The sequence below is a fragment of the Urocitellus parryii genome, chromosome 7 (assembly GCF_045843805.1).
Source record: "Urocitellus parryii isolate mUroPar1 chromosome 7, mUroPar1.hap1, whole genome shotgun sequence".
NCBI lineage: Eukaryota > Metazoa > Chordata > Mammalia > Rodentia > Sciuridae > Urocitellus > Urocitellus parryii.
Window position 1 is genome coordinate 38970389 of NC_135537.1, and position 18412 is coordinate 38988800.

The following is an 18412-nucleotide window of genomic DNA, read 5'->3' on the forward strand; positions in this document are numbered from 1 at the left end:
GGCTCAGACTCTTCAAAAAAATCTGTGTCATGAAAAAAAAGGATAGATTAAAAGAGGCTTATGGGATATAACAAGCAGATGCAATCGTGGTCCTGGATAGGATCCAGGCTTGGATAAACCAGTGATAAAGCACATTTTGGAGACAATTGGGAAATATATTTGTAGTCTATTATTAGATGAGATGAAATGTGTTGAAATGGAAAACTGGAGATCATTGACAAAAAAAGAAAAAAAGTAGGTAATAGAACAGAAGTATGCACCATGCAATTTCATTTTGTAGGTGGAAAAAAAAGAAAAACAAATAATGTTCTGGAAGGATTATGGTCACCTTAGCACTGGTACTCACTGAGTAGTAGAAATATTTTTATAGTCTCCTGGTTCTTTTGTGTCCTGATTCTATCTTAGCAAAAGATCATTTTAAAAGTAAAGTTTAAATAACAGAATTTGAGAAAAGATGTCAATGAGGTCCACATTCACTACCTTCAGCAGCTCACATTTTTGTCAATTGAGACATGTCAGTGTTACTAAAGACATCTGGGCAAAGTCTTTGAAGCCTCTCCTTGCCTCAGGCATTGGGTAATGAACGAGGATGTGTGTGTCAGAGAGGTGCCTAAGGGGTTTATATGGCTGAATCAGTACATTTTAATACGATGTACAAAAGCCTCAGTTATTTCTTCTGTAAAATAGAAACAAATACCCAGTCTCAGAAAGTTATTGGGAGGATCAAATGAGTTAATATATCTATAGCGTGTTAAATAAATGATGAAGAGATAATGATAGCACATACCTTATATACATTCAAGATTTGTGATCACTGTTTTTTGTTTTATGAAGAGTACAAAGGAAAGGGTTACAGCTCCCAGTTATGGTTAGAACTTAGTATTTCTTTTAGTTCATTAATTCTTATACCATATTTCCTGAATGCCATGCACTGTTCTCAGTACTTTAAAAATAATGCATTTTAATCATCATAATAATACTATGAGGAAGGTCATATTATGACCCTCCTCATTTTATAGATGCAGGAAGGAAACTACAAAGAGGTTAATTAACTCACCTACCAATACACAGCCAGTAGGAGGCAGGGCCAGGATGAGAACCAGGCAGCCCACAATCTCAACATCAACCATTCTTATAACATAGCCAGCTGTAGGCAGGATCCTGTTTATGTACCAATTGCTTCCCAAACTCTCTTTATAAGTTAACATTTCAAGTTCCAAATGCATTTCTCCCCCAACACAGTATTGTAAGTTAGGCTCGGTTCCTTAGGCTAACCTATTTTAACAGAACAAACCTATTCAACTTATGGCATGGCTGATTCAGAAAAACTATGGCCTCAAGACTAGTGTCTCTCTAGGCCAAGGTTAGTGAATAGGTTTCATCTTCCAACCCAATTCCAATCAATTTCTTGTGGTTACTTCAAACCCTGTCTGGAGAATTCTGAGGTTGGCCTTAGCAGGAGAGCATGGAAGAACCAATTAGTGATGCCTACATGAATGGAGAAGAGGAAAGAGAAACCCCCAAATCGGGTATCTGCCATCTCTGCTCTAGATTCTTTTAAATCCCTGACACAAACTATAAAGTTAGGTTTGCAACCTTATCTCAGTGTCCTTCTCCATTCTAAGCCCTGAGAAGTCCACACTCAGGTAAGTGGACAGGGTATGGATTGTGAGAGCAGAGAGGGCAGTGACAGTGGTGGGAGGCCTGGTGAAATTGATGGCTAGGGCAACTCTGTGGGGTGACAATATGCTTCTGAATACAGAAATATAGGTGATATAGAGGTTAATTATGCCTGCCATGCTCTTCCTCACCCAGCAAAAATATCACCTGGGTGATCTACTCACTAGCAATGTCTTACTCCATTTTCTGTTACTACAATTGAATGCCACAGACTGGCTAATTTATGAAGAACAGTTCTGGAAGCTGTGAAGTCCAAAAAACATGGCCTCACCAGCATTTGGTGAGGCCTTCTTGCTGCATCATAATATGGCCAAGCAAGCACATTCTAGCTTGGGTGTCTCTTCTTCTTAAAAAACCACTAATGCCCTCCTGGGGCGTTAATTACTTCCCAAAGTCTCTACCTCTAACTAATAAAAATGATTTAGGGATTAAGTTTTTGATACGTGAGCTTTGGTGGATATATTCAAACTGTACTAAGAAGAGATAAGGGATATAAAGTATCAACATCTTCTTATTCCATTGGCATTTTGAGAAATGTTGGCTCAGAGTGGTTGACTGACTCATTCCAGATCACACAGTGAGGCCCAAAGCATCAGTCATGAGTTATATATAAAAGCAATGTCAGAGCAGAATGAAAATGAGTGCTTGTAACCCAGCATGGCAGTCCCACAAACCACCAGCATACGGGCTGGACCTTTCAACTAAGGTTTGGGATGGGTGGATCCTTGCTCATACTGCTGAGGTTTTCAGAGAGGACATTAGGATGGCAAATAGACTTCGCCTGTGGTCTGTTAATGGCTTGTTTCTCAACATAAACTAGGAAAAAAAAATTATTTGAAGCTCAAAGGGAGGCCCAAGGTGGGCTGCATATGAAAGAGCACTGTAGCCCAGCAGCCCTGCAAGTGTCCTGTCAGCTTTGGAAAGCATTCACAGTTGCTGTAACAGCACCCCTGGAAGGAAGCCAAGCAGCTTTAGAAGAAGCCCAGTCCCTTAGACATAGATGATACTGCCAAGAGCAAAATAAAAAAGGGCCATTGCCTAGCTTGGCATCTGGGTCCTGCAGCTGCCAAATCATATCCACTAACCATGCCAAAGTCATCCATGGAGAAATTCCCAATGAGAGGCCCCTGTCGCTCAGCAAGCTCAAAAATTACTGGTGATCCAGGCAAGAAGTAGGTTCTAGCTCGCCAGTGTCTGCTGAGATCACCACGCAACCTTAAGCAAGTCTGCAGAGAGGTTTTAGTTTGGGTGTCTTGTTCATAAAATAGGCATCAGATGGTGGGGAGGCAAAGACCAAGATAGACAGAGATAGACTGTGGCAGGGAGAGAGAGAGAAGAAACTCGGAGGGACAAGGAGAAAAAAGCCATTTGCTAATCTTAAAATCACTGAGACACTGGAATTGCCATCCCACCAAGGAAGTCCTGCCTACCCTACTAAGGGGGAAAAAAAGGAAAGTAAAATCTCACAGAAGTGGGCCCTGCCAGGGAGGAGTTCTTCTCCCACCTGCACATCTGCCTTGGGCTTGTCTTCTCTTCAGATTGCTGGGAGAAAACAGATGGCTGCAGAAGCCTGAATTTTAAATTTATGAATGGAAATTTGAACAGATGTTAGCAATCAAGATGGCATATAAGAATTTTTTTCATACCATGTTTATAGCCCAGCCTCCTTCACATAAATGAGAGAGGGGGTCATAAAAAGGGTAGTTTTTGATCTCAGGGACAGCCTGGACCCAGCATGGTGATTATGCAGCACAACGGAAATATTGAAAGAACAAAGGAAGAAAACACTAATCAGCTCCCTGTATAAATGCTAAATATTTATCTGCAAAATGCTAAAATGGATTTGCAAGGAAACCATCAACACATCAGAGGACTTTCTATGTTTTAACTAGTTGAAATCGAAGCCCAAGTTGTTAACAAATATCTGTGGATGCCTACTTGGTTGAATTTTGTTTAGAGTGGATGTCATATAAATTGTTTGCTTTGTTTTGCTTGGCTGAAGGTCCCAGACATGTGAAGCTCTTCCAAATTTCACAGAAGGATTGAATAAGAGGTTAATAACAGAGGCCTGATGACGTATACAACTCTAGGAACGAAGCTAGGTCCTGAGGGTGAGAGTGGCGGTTGGGGAATGGTGACAAAGTGAATCAAAGCTGATCTGGGATCTCAATGTAATAATCCCCCCTTTTCAATGGGGGGGATGCACACATTTCAAGACTCTCAGGGAATACCTGAAACTTTGAGTAGTACTGGACCCTATATAGACTGCTTTACTTTTTCCTATATACACATACTAAAGTTTAACTGATAAGTCAGAAGCAATAAGAGATTAACAGTCACTAATAATAAAATAGAGCAATGATAACAGTATACTGTAAAAAAAGTTATTTAAAACTTGTGATTATTAATTTCTGGAATTTTCCACTTAAGAGTTTCAGACCACAGTTGCCCATAGGTAGCTGAGACTATGGAAAGCAAGACCGCAGATAAGACGGTTGCAGGGATGGGCTACTATACATGTAGAACTGACAGTAAAAGTAAGGACTTCTATAACAAAGGCATATGAAGGTCTAGGTTGAAGGTTACAGGGACAAAGAGAAAGGAGAGAGGTTGAGGGTTTGGATCACAGTGGTTCCTGAGGGGAAGATTCTAGAACTTGTAGCCATCTGAAAAAAAGAGTGTCACCAAGTAACTGTGAAAAAATCCTGTTGGCTATACCTTCAAAAAGGACTGGCCATAAAGTCAGGAAATATTAAGTTATTAGGAATTATAATGGAATGCCAACAAATCCATTTCCTTGGGTCTCCAGACTTGGAGGCTACTACCATAGCTGTGCAGAATCTGACCACTTCTGTCCACCATGATTGTCTCTCTCCTTGTGGACAACAGTAACATCACAGTTGCCCTGCTTTTTTTTTTTTTTTGAGAGAGAATTTTTTTAATATTTATTTTTCAGTTTTCGGTGGACACAACATCTTTATTTTATTTGTATGTGGTGCTAAGGATCGAGCCTAGCGCCCGGCGCATGCCAGGCGAGCGCACTACCGCTTGAACCACATCCCCAGCCCCCTGCTTTGTTTTTGCCCACACCTACTACCCTTGATCAGTCTGTTCTCACATCATAATCAAAGCCAACCTTGTGAAGTAGTGGTTCTTAAAGTGGGGTCTCCAGACCAGCAGCAGCAGCTACGCCTGAGAAACTTATTGAAAATGAAAATTCTCAGTTCCACCCACCTACAGAATCAAAACCTCCAGGGCCAGGCCCCCAAGTCTATTTTGTGACTAGTCCTCCTGGTGGTTTTCATGCCTGTGGAGGTTTGAGAACTGATTTTAAGCCTAAATTGGATCACACCACTCCTCATCTCAAAATCCTGCCGAGACTCTCAGAAGTCATTGCAATGGCTACAAGGTCACGTGCATAATCTGGCCTCTGGATACTTCACTGAATACTCACCACTCTACTCTTTGATGCACTTGCCCCTCTGCACACCCAAGGCCTTGACTTTCACTACTGCTTCTGCCTGGAATGTCCCCAGATCCCTAAATCCCCAAGCTCCCCACCCCCACCCACCATGGCACAAATATCTCTTCACCTTGGTCTCTGTTCAAGGGTCACTTTCTTGCTTTAATTATGCTACATAATTGTTTATTGTCTTTCTCTTCCCAGGGTCTAAAACCAACTCTGGCAAATAATGAGTGCCCAGGAAGCACAAGAAAATGAGCTAAATGATAAAAATATGGACAAATACTAAAAACAAACAAAACTTTTCATGATCCCCAAGTTCTGGGTCTGATAGAACCAAATCATCTACCTTTTTACCACCTTCACTGTTTTTCCCTGCCATTGGCCTCACAGAGAAAATACAAGCTTATGCTGGTATTTACCTAAACAAATATAATGAGGGAGGCAAAGAAAAAAATCTTGCTTTCCATGACCCCTGGACAAAGCTACAAGTAGAAGGAATTACTTGCTGCTTTTTTTTGCTGATATGTTCGCACTGTAAACACTGTATAAATCCCACTTCTCTGCCCAATTACTCTGTTCTATTTTAAAAGCAGTTCATATTTTGTAATTAATCACCAGAAGTGGCTTCCCTTACATACTTATTAATTTGCTCAAAAATGTGCTCTCTATGGTGTATTATGGGGATCGTCCCTACCCTACTCTTTGAAATTAAAGACTGTGGTCTTTGCTAAGCATCTGTCAAAATGGCAAATCACTGCTGCAGGGTGAATCTGGAAGTGGTTCTCCTAAAAAGATAGTCAGATGTTGCTAGAAGGAAGACCCAAGGCCATCCTCCTTCTCTCTCTTACCTCTCCAAATAATCTCATCTAGTCCCATGGCTTTTGCAGGCTGTTCTGCAGGCTGTTCACTCTTGTGTCATCATTTGGAAGTCCAGGAAGGAACACAGAACTCATGCTGGGAAAGTCCAGGAAGGAACACATGATTGGACTTTGCAGTAGAGAATTTAACACTGCAGTCAGTTTCAAAGATGTTGGAAAAACTGTAAGGGCAAACTGAGGCAGGTGAAGTTACCCAGAGAATAGCAGCATAAGGAAGCTGCTACCCTAACTAGGGCTAGAGAGACAGTGGGAAAGTGGGGTTATGAGAGTTTAGGAGTAATGGGAACTGGAACCATGAAGGAAGGCCTGCCCTATGGAAATTCAAACCACAGAAAAGATGGATCCATGCTAGAGATGTGGCACACAGCCCAGAGAAGGGAAGTGTACTCTGGCTTTCCCCTCTTCCAGAACGTGGTCTTCTGCCAGTGTCTCCCATTGGCCAACCTTTCCCAGGGGGCCAGTTGGGAAATATAGTTTGCTTGGGTCAACCTTGAATACTCCACTCGCTCCCTGTTTCCCACCCCATCCCCTCAATATATACAGAGCAGAGAAGAAAAGAGCTGAAATAAATTGAGACATGTGATGAACAGATCCCCTAATTTTTTTAAAAAAATTTTTTTAGTTGTACATGGACACAATATCCTTATTTATTTTTATGTGGTGTTGAGGATTGAACCCAGTGCCTCACACATGCTAGGCAAGCACTCTACCACTGAGCTACAACCCCAGCCCATATCCCTTAATTTATATCTTCAACTCAGACCTCTTCTCTGAACTCAGTCTTCCATTTCGTTTACCTGGCACCTCTACCTGAGGGTCTAATAGTCCTAACTTAACATAGAACAGAAGGAACCCTTGATCACCGTCAGCCAACTCTCCTTGGTGTTCCACTTCTCAGAAGATGATTTACCCACGACTCAGCCACATATATGGAGGTCACTTTTGATTTCTTTCTTTCCTTGCTCCCTACTCCTACCAACCTTTCAGCAAGACCCTTGGTTCTACCTCCCCAAACAGATCCTCTCCATCTCCATGTTGACCACCTTAGGCCAGGCCACCCCTTTCCTCTCCTAGGTGGCTATAATCACCTCTGAACTGGCCCTCCCCCTCACTGTGTTCTCTCACAATGCATATCCAGGGGGCAGTTCCTGTAGACCCTGAGAGCAGTTGGACTTCCCAGTAGGGAATGAAATATAGGATAACCTAAGTAGAAGAAGAAAGGAAGATCGATCAGGAGGTGATTATACTTTTCAATCCTCTTCTCCCACCTCGTCTATCACTGTCCCCTTCCTTCCAGCTATTGGTCTGCTCCTTGTTCCTCTAACATGCCAAACTTGTTCCCTCCTTAGGGCCTTCCCATCACCTAGAAGAATTGTCCTGATTTTAGCACAAATGGCTCCACAGCACTCAGGCCTCACCGTCTAAGATGGTTCCCAATTAGGCCATTGTGATTATGACGACTGTTCTCATCTCTCTCCTTTTGGGCACAAAGCAGGATTGCACTTCTTTGTGCCCTGGACCTTAAATGGGCCATATGACTTGCTTTAGCCAATGAAATTGGGATGGAAGTGACAAATTTCTACTGGATACAAGCTTTAAGATTTACTGTGTGTGTCTGTTCTTTTCCTTCTACCTCAGTAACTTGCAGTATTTCAGATAAAGGCTTCTCTAAAGGCCTGAGTCCTGGAGTGTGGATGACAATTACCCAGAGCTTACCTCTCCACCAGCCTGTGGACACGTAGTTTGAAGAAAGAAATCTTTGCTGTTTGAAGTTGCTAAGACTGACTGTTACTGCAGCATAGCTAGCCCATCCTGACTGGTTGTCCTTCAGTCCCTTACCTTAACCTGTGCTAGGTCCATTGTGGAAATTACCACCAACTGATAATGTCCACTTGTTAAGTCTCATTTTTTATTTTATTTCCATTATGCATCTGCCTTACAAGTCCAGGAAGGCTCCTTGTGAGCAGGGTCTGACTACCTAGTTCATCCCCATGCTCCCAGCTTCCTCACGTGTCCTGTGCAGTCAGTAGGCAAATATTTGTTGGTTGGACTTATACATAGAAACATGTTACTTGAGCCCTATTTTTACAACAAAACTGGAACGAATGTACCTTGTGCTCAGCATATCCAAAGCACCAAAGTCTAAAGAGTCACTCTGTTATTTGTGGGCTGGATCCGTGGCTAGGGTTACACACCCTCCCAGCTAATTCACAGGAAACCAAGTTGCTCCCAAGGCTGCCAGAGTTCCTTGGTCAGAAAGGGCTCTGCTGAAGTCCCTATATAGCAGATAAAAGAAATGGAAACTTATAATCCTGAGCAAAGTTACTCAGGGTTAGGAGACAGTGGGACAAAATTCATTTTCATACTGTTCTGTGGCTAAAAGGCACACAGATGTTCTGCCCCTCTGACAGGTTTCTATGCTGGCTGAACTTAAAACCTTAAAAATGGCCACATCTCAAATTTCACTATAGGCATAAAATATTAGCACCATTGAAAAGGGTCTTAGGGATCACTCAGTGCTTACAACTCCATTTATATCTGGCTTGATTGGGAGCCTCTTAGGGTCTCACTGTTGCCTACTAGGGACCTAGGACTTAGAACCTCATGTTAGACATGGTGTTGCTTAAAGTCATGGACTTTCTAAACCAAATGTTTTAAAATATACTTTTTCTACTAGCTCATTATATAATGGTAATAAGGCTATAAAGAAAAACCTTATAAAATTAATCATGCAATGTTTAGGTTTTATAATTTTTCTCCTCACTTAAAAATGTTCCTTCAAGTTTCAAAATGTCTAAGATTTTTGAATAAGCTTCTAGAAACTGTGGAGTTCTTGTTCTTAAAGGAATCAACACCCTCTATAGGACATACTAGTTTCTTTAGGGCCATCTGAGTGGGTAATTACATTCTACTCATTTAGCTTTTAGACCCTATATTAAGTAAGACTGTTTCCCAACTGGCAAGGACATTTTATCTAATCTGCAAAACAAGTACATTACCAAAATATCAACTCACTAAACACTTGATGTGAAACTACTGACTTTTAACGTTAATTGATGGCAATTTCCATCATCTTGTTCTATCTAAATTCAATATTAATCAGATTTTAATCCTAAAGTTCTTTTACCATACACCTGCAGCTAAAACTCTGGGGGGAAACAAAGAGATTATCCCTCCCACCCACACCAGGTGATGTGCTAAAAATAGATAGTTGAAATACTACAAGTCTCTCAAACACAAAACTGTATTCACACAAGGGAAATAATATGTTGCATGTGGTTAAGGAAAGAGGAACTTTTCACACTCATTTTAATATTTATATTTCACTGAAATTTTCCTGAACTCACTAATGATTACTAATGCTTTTTATAGAATTATTTTCTGCATCCAAAAAATTAGAGAGAAAAAAAAACTAAGCAGAAAACAGTACAGTTACAGAAAACTGGATGTCAGTCTATACAATGATTTACTTTTGCCATGACAGACTTTATTTTGGCACTTTAACAAATATTTTGCTTTACAGCAGTGACAAAATATTTGCCAGAAAATTTCTTTTCCTGGCACGGATATTCCAAGCAAGTTTTCTAGGAATAGAATTTCACTCTGCTTTGCACATTGAGAGGTATACCCACTGCATTCTTAATCTCTGTGATTGAGGGGGACTGTGTGGCTTGAGAAGGGCCTATCATTTCCTTTTAATCATTCTAAGCAAAGTTAACTGAGTCTGGAAGTGATGGGGCAGGCATTTGAGAATTAAGGCCATTAAGGATGTAGGCAAATACTGTTCTAAATGTTGCTTTAAAAACAAACAAACAAACAAAAAATTAGAGCGAGTTCTGTGGCAATTCCAGGGAATGTTCTCGAAATGAATCATTCGAACTTTATTAAATAAAGTAAGTTATATGTTGGGAAAAAAATAACTTGTTTTCTGTCTTCTTCCCACTTCCATAACTCAGTTTAAAACAAAATGAATGATAAAATAGGAAAAGGAAATGTTCAGTACAGTAAGTACCCAGATAGGGCCCCCTCAGACCTTCACATCCTCAAGTGTCACTCCAGCAACTTCAATCCTGAGCAGCAGGGTCCTCATTGTAACACGCAAGGCCTCTCTGCCCTCCCCTCCTTCCATATAGTGACCTGTGGTGTTCCGTATACTGGCTCTTCTGTTAAGCTTCAGGAATACAGTTTCAAAGGTAAGTCAATCTATAGGACTAAGCCTGAGATACCTCCTTCCAGAAAGCCCCCTTTGGTTCTTTGGAATTTACAGTCTTAAAAGTTATGCATCTGTCTCAGTACTGCCATTAGCTATTCTATAAAGGTTGCAAACGTCAAAATTCCCTGGCAGCCTTCCAGCATCAGTACCCAGACACACACAGGATCATACATTCAGATTTCCTCTGGCCAATTCAGAAGTAAATTTGGTAATAAATAGCTCATTGACAGGCTCTTTGGTCTTGATTTACAGATACTGTGGAAACACTCAGAAATCAAACCCACGTCATCCTTGAGAGCAGACGGTCGTTAGTAAAGGGGAGATGTACATTTGATCGAAAATGTACAGAATTTATAACAGTGACATTTTCAATATTAGGCCACATGATTTATTCAGTAGTTTTTATGTTCCCAAATTACAATTTATGTCTATTCATAAGACTACAAAAGTTACCATTAGAATTGTCTGTGCTTATAAAATACCAACTTTTTTTAAACTGTTATATATACTCATTAACACCAGTCTGCGACGAGTTACATAGAATCATAGGCACTTCAAAGGCTTAAAAAGATGTTTACAACTTAAATGCATTTTTAAGAACAAAAACTGATTTTTTTTCCTTTAAATCCCTCCTCGTACCTTCAAATTGCAAGAAATTAACAAATACAGTGGCCAAAGAAATTTGCAGCAACTTCTCAAAATACTGTTAAGCATCTTTGGGTTTGCTGAGGCTTGTCAGTAACTCACATCAAATCCTCCCAGAAGAAGATCTGATTAGATAGATAGGACTAAACAGTTTTGTAGTAATAATCCAATTTTACACATTAACTTGCTGTTGCAGATCTGCCTGAACCTACAGGTAATGAAAAATAAAGCAAGTGTAAAATGGATAGTCTGACATTTAAAGATTTATACAAAGTGGAGGTTAAAGTTTACATTATTTGAAAAATCACATGTACACTAAGTTACCATTATCTGAATCATCCAAAGACAAATTGCACCATGACAGCTACAAAAGGCATAGGGTTTGGTTTGATTTTTAAGGGGACAAGAGGAGAGGGCAGAGAAGAGGGTACAACAGATAAATTAACAAAAGTAAGACCAACTTGGTAAGGTCCATCTGAGACATGCTGACACAAATGACACAGCTTTTATCTTCGAACCATAGGTTAAAAACAATCATTTTGCATTTGCGCATAAAAGTTTAAACCAATTCTATGAACATCCAGGGTTTCCATAACATAATATTTTGCCACTGCTATTCACAGAACACTGCAGATGTTAAATTTTAATTTTACGTTGTTCTAAAGAAATACATGAAAAGTTTTAAATACAATAGGATTTTGTCATTAAAGTGCCAGAATGGCTCTTCAATGAAAAAAAAAAAAAAAAAAAAACAAAGATCTTCATTATTCTATGCAAAAGCTTTATTTTGAAAAGTTCAGTGATCTCATAAATAGAGACACTAAAGTGTGAGTTTTATGCGTAAAACTCCTTAGTAGGTGCCTTCTGATAAGCAGCACTGGATGGTTTGCGTTCCCCAAGATCATAGCTTCCTTCGTCCTTCTTTCTCATGCGGTACACCAACAGCAGGATAAGGAAAATCGCAAAGAGAAAGCCAATAACTCCACCAGCAATGACAGCTGAAAGCCACCAAAAGGAAGATTATATTTAGATGAGATTCAAGGGTTGCAGAAATGCTTTGTCAAACTTAATCTATTTCCATTTTTGTAAAAGGCTTAATTTGAAAACCCATTTAAAAAAAAAAAGAAAGCTTGGATTCAATAAAAGTGATTATGCAAATTTAACATTCCTTAGGAAGGTACAATACTTTCTTTGATTAGTATTAATAACACCCAAAAACCCAAAAAGAAAAATCTGGCTGTGACCTCAACTAATTCCATACTTTCAGAGGCTTTTGTCTTTTCAGTACTTACATTTTATATTCTAATCTTCTAATTGCTTTTTCAATGAAAACACAAAACATGATATAATTGAATTAACATTTTTAAAAGAGTAAATATGAAGAAAAGCATGCAAATTTCTTTCTAGTTTTGAATGTGAGACTATTCTTTCAAGGATTAGCTGTTTTTAATCTTGCAAATCTTCCTCTTTTAAACAAATGTTAGCCAAGTACTGTGGTGCACACCTGTAATCCCAGCTACTAAGGAAGCTGAGGCAGGAGGATCACAAGTTTAAGACCAGTCTTAGCAACTTAGCAAGATAAAAATAAAAAAGGGTTGGAGTTGTAGCTCAGTGGTAGAGTACCCCTGGGTTCAATTCCCAATAATACAAAAAGAAAAGACAAGACGAACAAGTGTTAGAACAGGTTGGGTCTAGAAATGTTTCAGTGTATGAACTTTTATGGATTTTGCAATATGTGCATACATATGAGATATCTTGAAGATGGGACCCAAATCTAAATATGAGATGTGTTTATGTTTCATTGACACCTTATATACATAGCTTAAAGGAAATTTTATACAATATTTAAAATAATTTTGTGCATGGAGCAAAGTTCATATTGTGCTTAGGTTTTGACATCAATCCATCATCATACAAGGTCAGGTATGGGATTTTCCACTGTGGTATCATGTTGGCAGTCAAAAGCATTTGTATTTTAGTGCATTTCAGATTTCAGATTCTCAGATTAGGGATATTATCAACTGTCCTCTCTGCAAAGAACATTTCCTTCTCCTAAGTTTGTTTTGATATCAGGGATGATTTGGAGCAAGGCTGACTAAACTTCAAACCCTGACACATCCAATTCTAAATTGTTCTGGTCCTATTCAGATCTTTACTGTTCCCACCCTTGGCTCTACCCAATGGCCTACTATGGGCTGGGCTCAGGGAGCTAGCAGAAAACAAAGTGTGCCTAGCCTCTTGCCTCTTACTGTGGAATGAAAGGCTCTCAACACCGCTTCCAGTTGGAGGGAATAGTGAGGCAGCAAGCTTTGCTATATCTCTGAATACTACTTAGAAAAAAAGAGCCCTGGGCTGGGGTTGTGGCTCAGTGGTAGAGTGCTCACCTAGCATGTGTGAGGCACAGAGTTCGATCCTTAGCACAACACAAATGTAAAATAAAGATATTGTGTCCACTTAAAAAATATGTATTAAAAAGAAAAAAAGAGCCCTATTTAAGCATCCTTCCACCTGACCCGTACCCACAACTCACCTGCTAGGACTTCTGTCCGTTTAAACAGATTGTCTGAGTGCTTCTCAGTGTACACATTTGTATTCTCATCAGTAGAGTCCATTTTCCTTTTTGAGTCAGAGTTTTGAACTTCTTCCTTATTAATTTCTTCAGGTGACTGGTATGGGAAAAATTAAAAACATTACTGTTAATTAATAAACAAGTAAATATATATAGACATATACATGTACATATGTATTCGCTCTTATTTTTTAAAATATTTTTTTTAAGTTGTAGGTGGACACAATACCTTTATTTTATTTGTTTTTATTTTCATGTGGTGCCAGAGATTGAACCCAGTGCCTCACACTTGCTAGGCAAGTGCTCTACCACTGAGCCACACTCCAGCTCCTGTATATGCTTATTTATAAGTCAACACATATACTATACATAAATAAATGTATATAAATATATCATGTATAATTTATATATATAAATTTATATTTATACATAAATATAAAAATATAAATATATTTGCTTGCTTATTTATTGTAGTACTGAGCTAAATGGGGATTGAACTTTGAACCTAGGGGCTTTCTACCTCTGAGCTACATTCCCAGTCCTTTTTTGTAAATTTAAAATTTTTATTTTGAGGTGGGGTCTTACTAAGTTATTGAGGGCCATGCTAAATTGCTGAGGCTGACCTTGAACTTGTCTCTGTAGTTGCTGGGATTACATGCATGCACCACCATACCTAGCACTGTCAATTAAAAAAAATATATATGCCAGGGGCCAGGGATGTAGCTCAGTGTATAGTGCTTACCTAGATGCATGTGGCTCTAGGTTTGACCCCCCCAACACTGCAAAAAAAATAGTAATAACAATATTAAATGTGCTGGAAACAGTAAATAATGGGTGAGTGTATTCCAATGTTCCTTTTTAAGAAGAAAAAATGAGTTTAAGAAATAATTGTGGAAATACCATTTTGTATGTTTGTATCAATGGGTGAGGCCCATGGTGGACCCATGTAATTCATGGTTTTTGCATAAAACCCATCATATGAACAGGCAAGATGGTTGCTTCGTGAGTGCATGATAATGCTAATGACATTTTAGCAAGCAGACATTTTTAAAGATTTCTCCTTTCTCACCACTCTCCTGACTTCTGGCCACCATCTCTCTTCCACTGCTCTAACCTAACACCACTGCCGTGATTCTCCTTACTCCTCCACCTCTTTGCTACCCAGGGCACTGTGTGACAGCTCCCTTTCAGGCATTCTCTTGTGTCCAACCATGTTCTCTCTGCTCCCACTGTGGGGAGAAGCCCCCAGCCTCCCTCTACTTAGTCCAAGTACTTCCGTGAACCCTGGACTAGGACTTCAAAGGACCTGGGTTCTTCAAGTAGTTCCCATGGGACTGACCAAGTCATGTGACTTTTCTAGACCTCAGTTTCCCCATCTAATGAAGGACACTCCCAGGTTCTTGGATTCTCCACAGTGCTAGAGAGAAAGTCTATGGTAATTACTTTCCCTGATTCAGTTTCATTTAGCAATATTCCTGCCTAGCCAGCAGCCTACAGGACACTGACCCTTGGCTGTGACACCTTGAACTCTATTTGTCAAATTTAGAAAGAAATTTACCACTGAATCAGATCAGTCCTCTTTTCTATTTCCACTAATGGTAACATATTTGGAGGGAAGACATACTATTTTAGCACATTTTATACAGTGTCTCCCTATATCATGGTCCTGTCAATTTGCCTCTTACCAATCTCTCAAATTAAATTTTTTTTCTTGGATTCTCATTTCCGTAGCTTCATACAGGCCTTTAACACTTCATACCCCAAGTTCCTACAACGTCCTGAGAAATGCATATGCTGGTTAGGTTCTAGTTTCCTCCCAGCCCACCACTTACTTTTGAGAAGAAAAATTCTGAAGCCCATTTCCACCACCTCTCACTTAGCCTAAATGATTCTTAAAATTCGTACTCTGGCTTATGCAATTCTCCTAGTCAGTCCAGATTTGTCCCTTCTTTTCTTCTGATCATTCACCTCTCTTAAACCAGAGAGCACTTTAAATTCTACAGAATGCATGTTGCCCTTCTAACGTTCAGCATTGTCGCTCACCATCTCGTGTGACATCACACAAGATTATATTGAAATATGAAAATCTGAATTACTTGAAAATCATTAGAAATAAAAAGACCCTACAACTAGCGATTGTGTTTTAATTGGTCTGGGGTGGGAGAGGTAGCACTCATTATTGTTGTTTATTTAAAGCTATCCAGATGATTCTATGGTTTGAGAACCCCGTAGTTTGAGAAGGTCCTATACATTGGCCCATACTATTGTTGAAAACCACTGCCAACTCTGTTAGGCTATAAAGAAAATGAGTTTTTTTTTTCTTCTCTTTAATTCTTCCTGAGAGTTTCACCAATCTTCTCTAGGACTCTGCAGTCCAACATGCCATGGCCTGGTCAAAGAATGACCACTTCTTCAAAGCTGGGGTTCATTCAAAATGGTAGCCTGCTGCTTAAGTCGAGAGGGTTAAAGAATATAAGAAGAAAAGATGTGATCTCCTTGGGTTGCTTTAAACCTTCATTTCTAGAAAGGACCACAAGCTAGACAAGGTGGATCCACTGAATACCAGGGTATGCAAGATGTGGGTCCCTGTCTCAGTGATCAGAACACATCGGCTTCTGCTGAAGACGGCATATAATAAAGAGTGATAGATGGACCGAACCGTCTTTGCATTTCAAGCTAGAAGAAGTTCCGTACTACCTAAACTTCAACCTGCCATGGCTTACAAAATACAGAGGTAGATAGAACATATCATTTCACTGTTGTACGTGTACCCAGATGCCACTGTCGCCTACGTTACTATCGTAGAAAATCTGAGGCCTCTATGACCACAGTAAAGCTGAGGAGAGCCGCTCATTGGTGGTTATTTTGCTGGAGTTTTCTCCATTTTTCTTCTCGTGGAAAGCCCATCACTAACTGGCTGCCTGGCAAAAGGACAGACAACTCAACAGAGCAGAGAACGGATTATCTCCGTTCTAATCTAGGAAGCTTTTCACTGCTCCCGAGCACCGCTTTGCTATGAGGGGTGAGGAAAGGGGAGAGAAAACGTAAGTGACAAGACACTTAGGTTTGTGTCTAGGGAGAGACTCTGGTGGGAAAAGAAATGGACATAGTAGCTACTGAAATATTCAACCCCAAGTTTAACTCATCGACAACATCTCTATCCCATGATCATGCCAGAACACATGGCTTCACCTGAGGTTTGAGTTCCTAAAGTCATTTAAGACAGGTGACTTGTCCAGCTCCCTTTGACTCAGCTACTGAGTCAATAAGAGGGAAAACTAAAAAGCCAACCAAACAACAAACAAACAAAAGCATTCTAGGGATCTAAGGACATGGGGACAGAAGGTGTCCATAGACCTAGAGTCACACCTACACTTAACAGGAGTGGTCTATAAGCACACAACCCTAAAGGTATTTAGGAACATTTATTGTTTACATTGAAAAGTTCTATTGTATAGAAACAGAACCCATTTTACAGTATTGAACTAATCTGAAATACCTTAACTCTTCAACATATATGTGCAAGATGAAATTACAAAAATGCAGCATCAATGGTTAAATGAAGCCTATTAAAGATCTGCCACATCCAGGTCTGGTTGTTTGGATGCCACGGGAATGGCATGGAGAGAAAGATTACAAAGGATGCTCTGTACTAACCAGTAACTGTTCTTTTCACTTTTTAGGCACATAAATTTACAACCAACGAGATGGAGTATCTGCAACAGTGACATTAATGCCACTGCAAGACCCATTCAAAAGCAAAATCTGCACTAATGGCCTCCTAGAGGCAATGTTTAATTCAGCTGTACAATGTAACTACAAAATGGAAAATTAAATCATCATTATTATTGTTCTTCATGATCAATATTATCATTATCAGTACCTAGAGCCATGTTTGACGTGTAATGAATAGATCTTCCATGAATGTATTAATTTTTATTATTACTCTGAATATGAATAATAGAAGGAATATAAAAATATTAAAACGTCCCCGTATCTTTAATTTCTAAACTCATCTTCCAAATGTCTGCATTCTTTATCTTGATATGATTCAATTATTTCCTTAAGTCAGTTTTCAGAAGCTTGACTCAATTTTCAACCCACTGTTGTCAATAGGCCAGAAATCTATGTCAAACTATGTTTCGCTCAGGACAGTACTCTTCTTCACCAAAAGCCCAAACTGACACTGGAGAGTTTCTTGCTTCAAGTTAGTGAGTCTTAATGGTTGCTAACTTCAAATGATTCAGTCTTGAGAAGAGGTCAAGTAAAAATGTGGTAACAGCCAGATGGAAATTTCCAGAGCTATAGTGGGTAACTGCGCCATCTTACCATGAGAGACTCCTCAGCCATCCCAGTATCATTGCATCTGCTCTTTTCATTTCTCCCCTTTGTCCTTCTTTTATCCATTCAACTTAGATACTGGTAAGAGTTTAAGTAGCTTCCACACATAAATCAGAACATGCTAGATATGTCTGCCTCAGTCCTATGGAGCTTTCCCTTACCTTCTGTTGCCTGGCTTGCAAAGTCTGTCTTCTAGAAATAAGAACTGACCTTTTATAAGCCTATGGAGCAGGCTCATCTGGAGAGGGCTGATCTCCTGGCTGCCCTACACCTGGCAAAACCCACCCAACTGTGCCATTCCTTATACTATGTACCAGGATGACTGAGGAAGAGAAGGAAATATAAAGGTATTTTGGTATGGGTAGGAAAAGCCCAGGTATGTTCCTACCTGCAGAGGGGTATTTTCTACTCCAGAGAAGGCATATCACTACCTTTACGAACAGCCTTCCATATCTTGTCTGCTGTGAAGGCTTGGTAACATCAACAGACAGGTGAGCTCCAAACAGGATACTTGCGTTTCTAAGTTTTCGCAAGTAGCATGCTACCCCTGAAGTGCCTGCAAAGTCTACCACTGCAGTCATTATGTGTGCTCATTTGGTAGACTGGCTTGGTCTCTTTTT

At 39.7% G+C, this 18412-nt stretch overlaps 1 protein-coding gene across 1 annotated transcript in view; it reads right to left on the minus strand.

Moving 5' to 3' along the window:
* Window positions 1-10611: 10611 nt before the first annotated feature.
* The window catches only part of Sdc2 (syndecan 2), a 104481-nt gene continuing 96680 nt past the window's right edge, over window positions 10612-18412 (minus strand). The window contains exons 4-5 of the mRNA XM_026384334.2: window positions 13413-13548; window positions 10612-11880 (exon numbers count right to left, since the gene is read on the minus strand). Of these exons, the coding sequence (XP_026240119.1) occupies window positions 11717-11880; window positions 13413-13548 (300 nt within the window). The 3' untranslated portion in view covers window positions 10612-11716. The remainder of the gene's footprint in view (window positions 11881-13412; window positions 13549-18412) is intronic.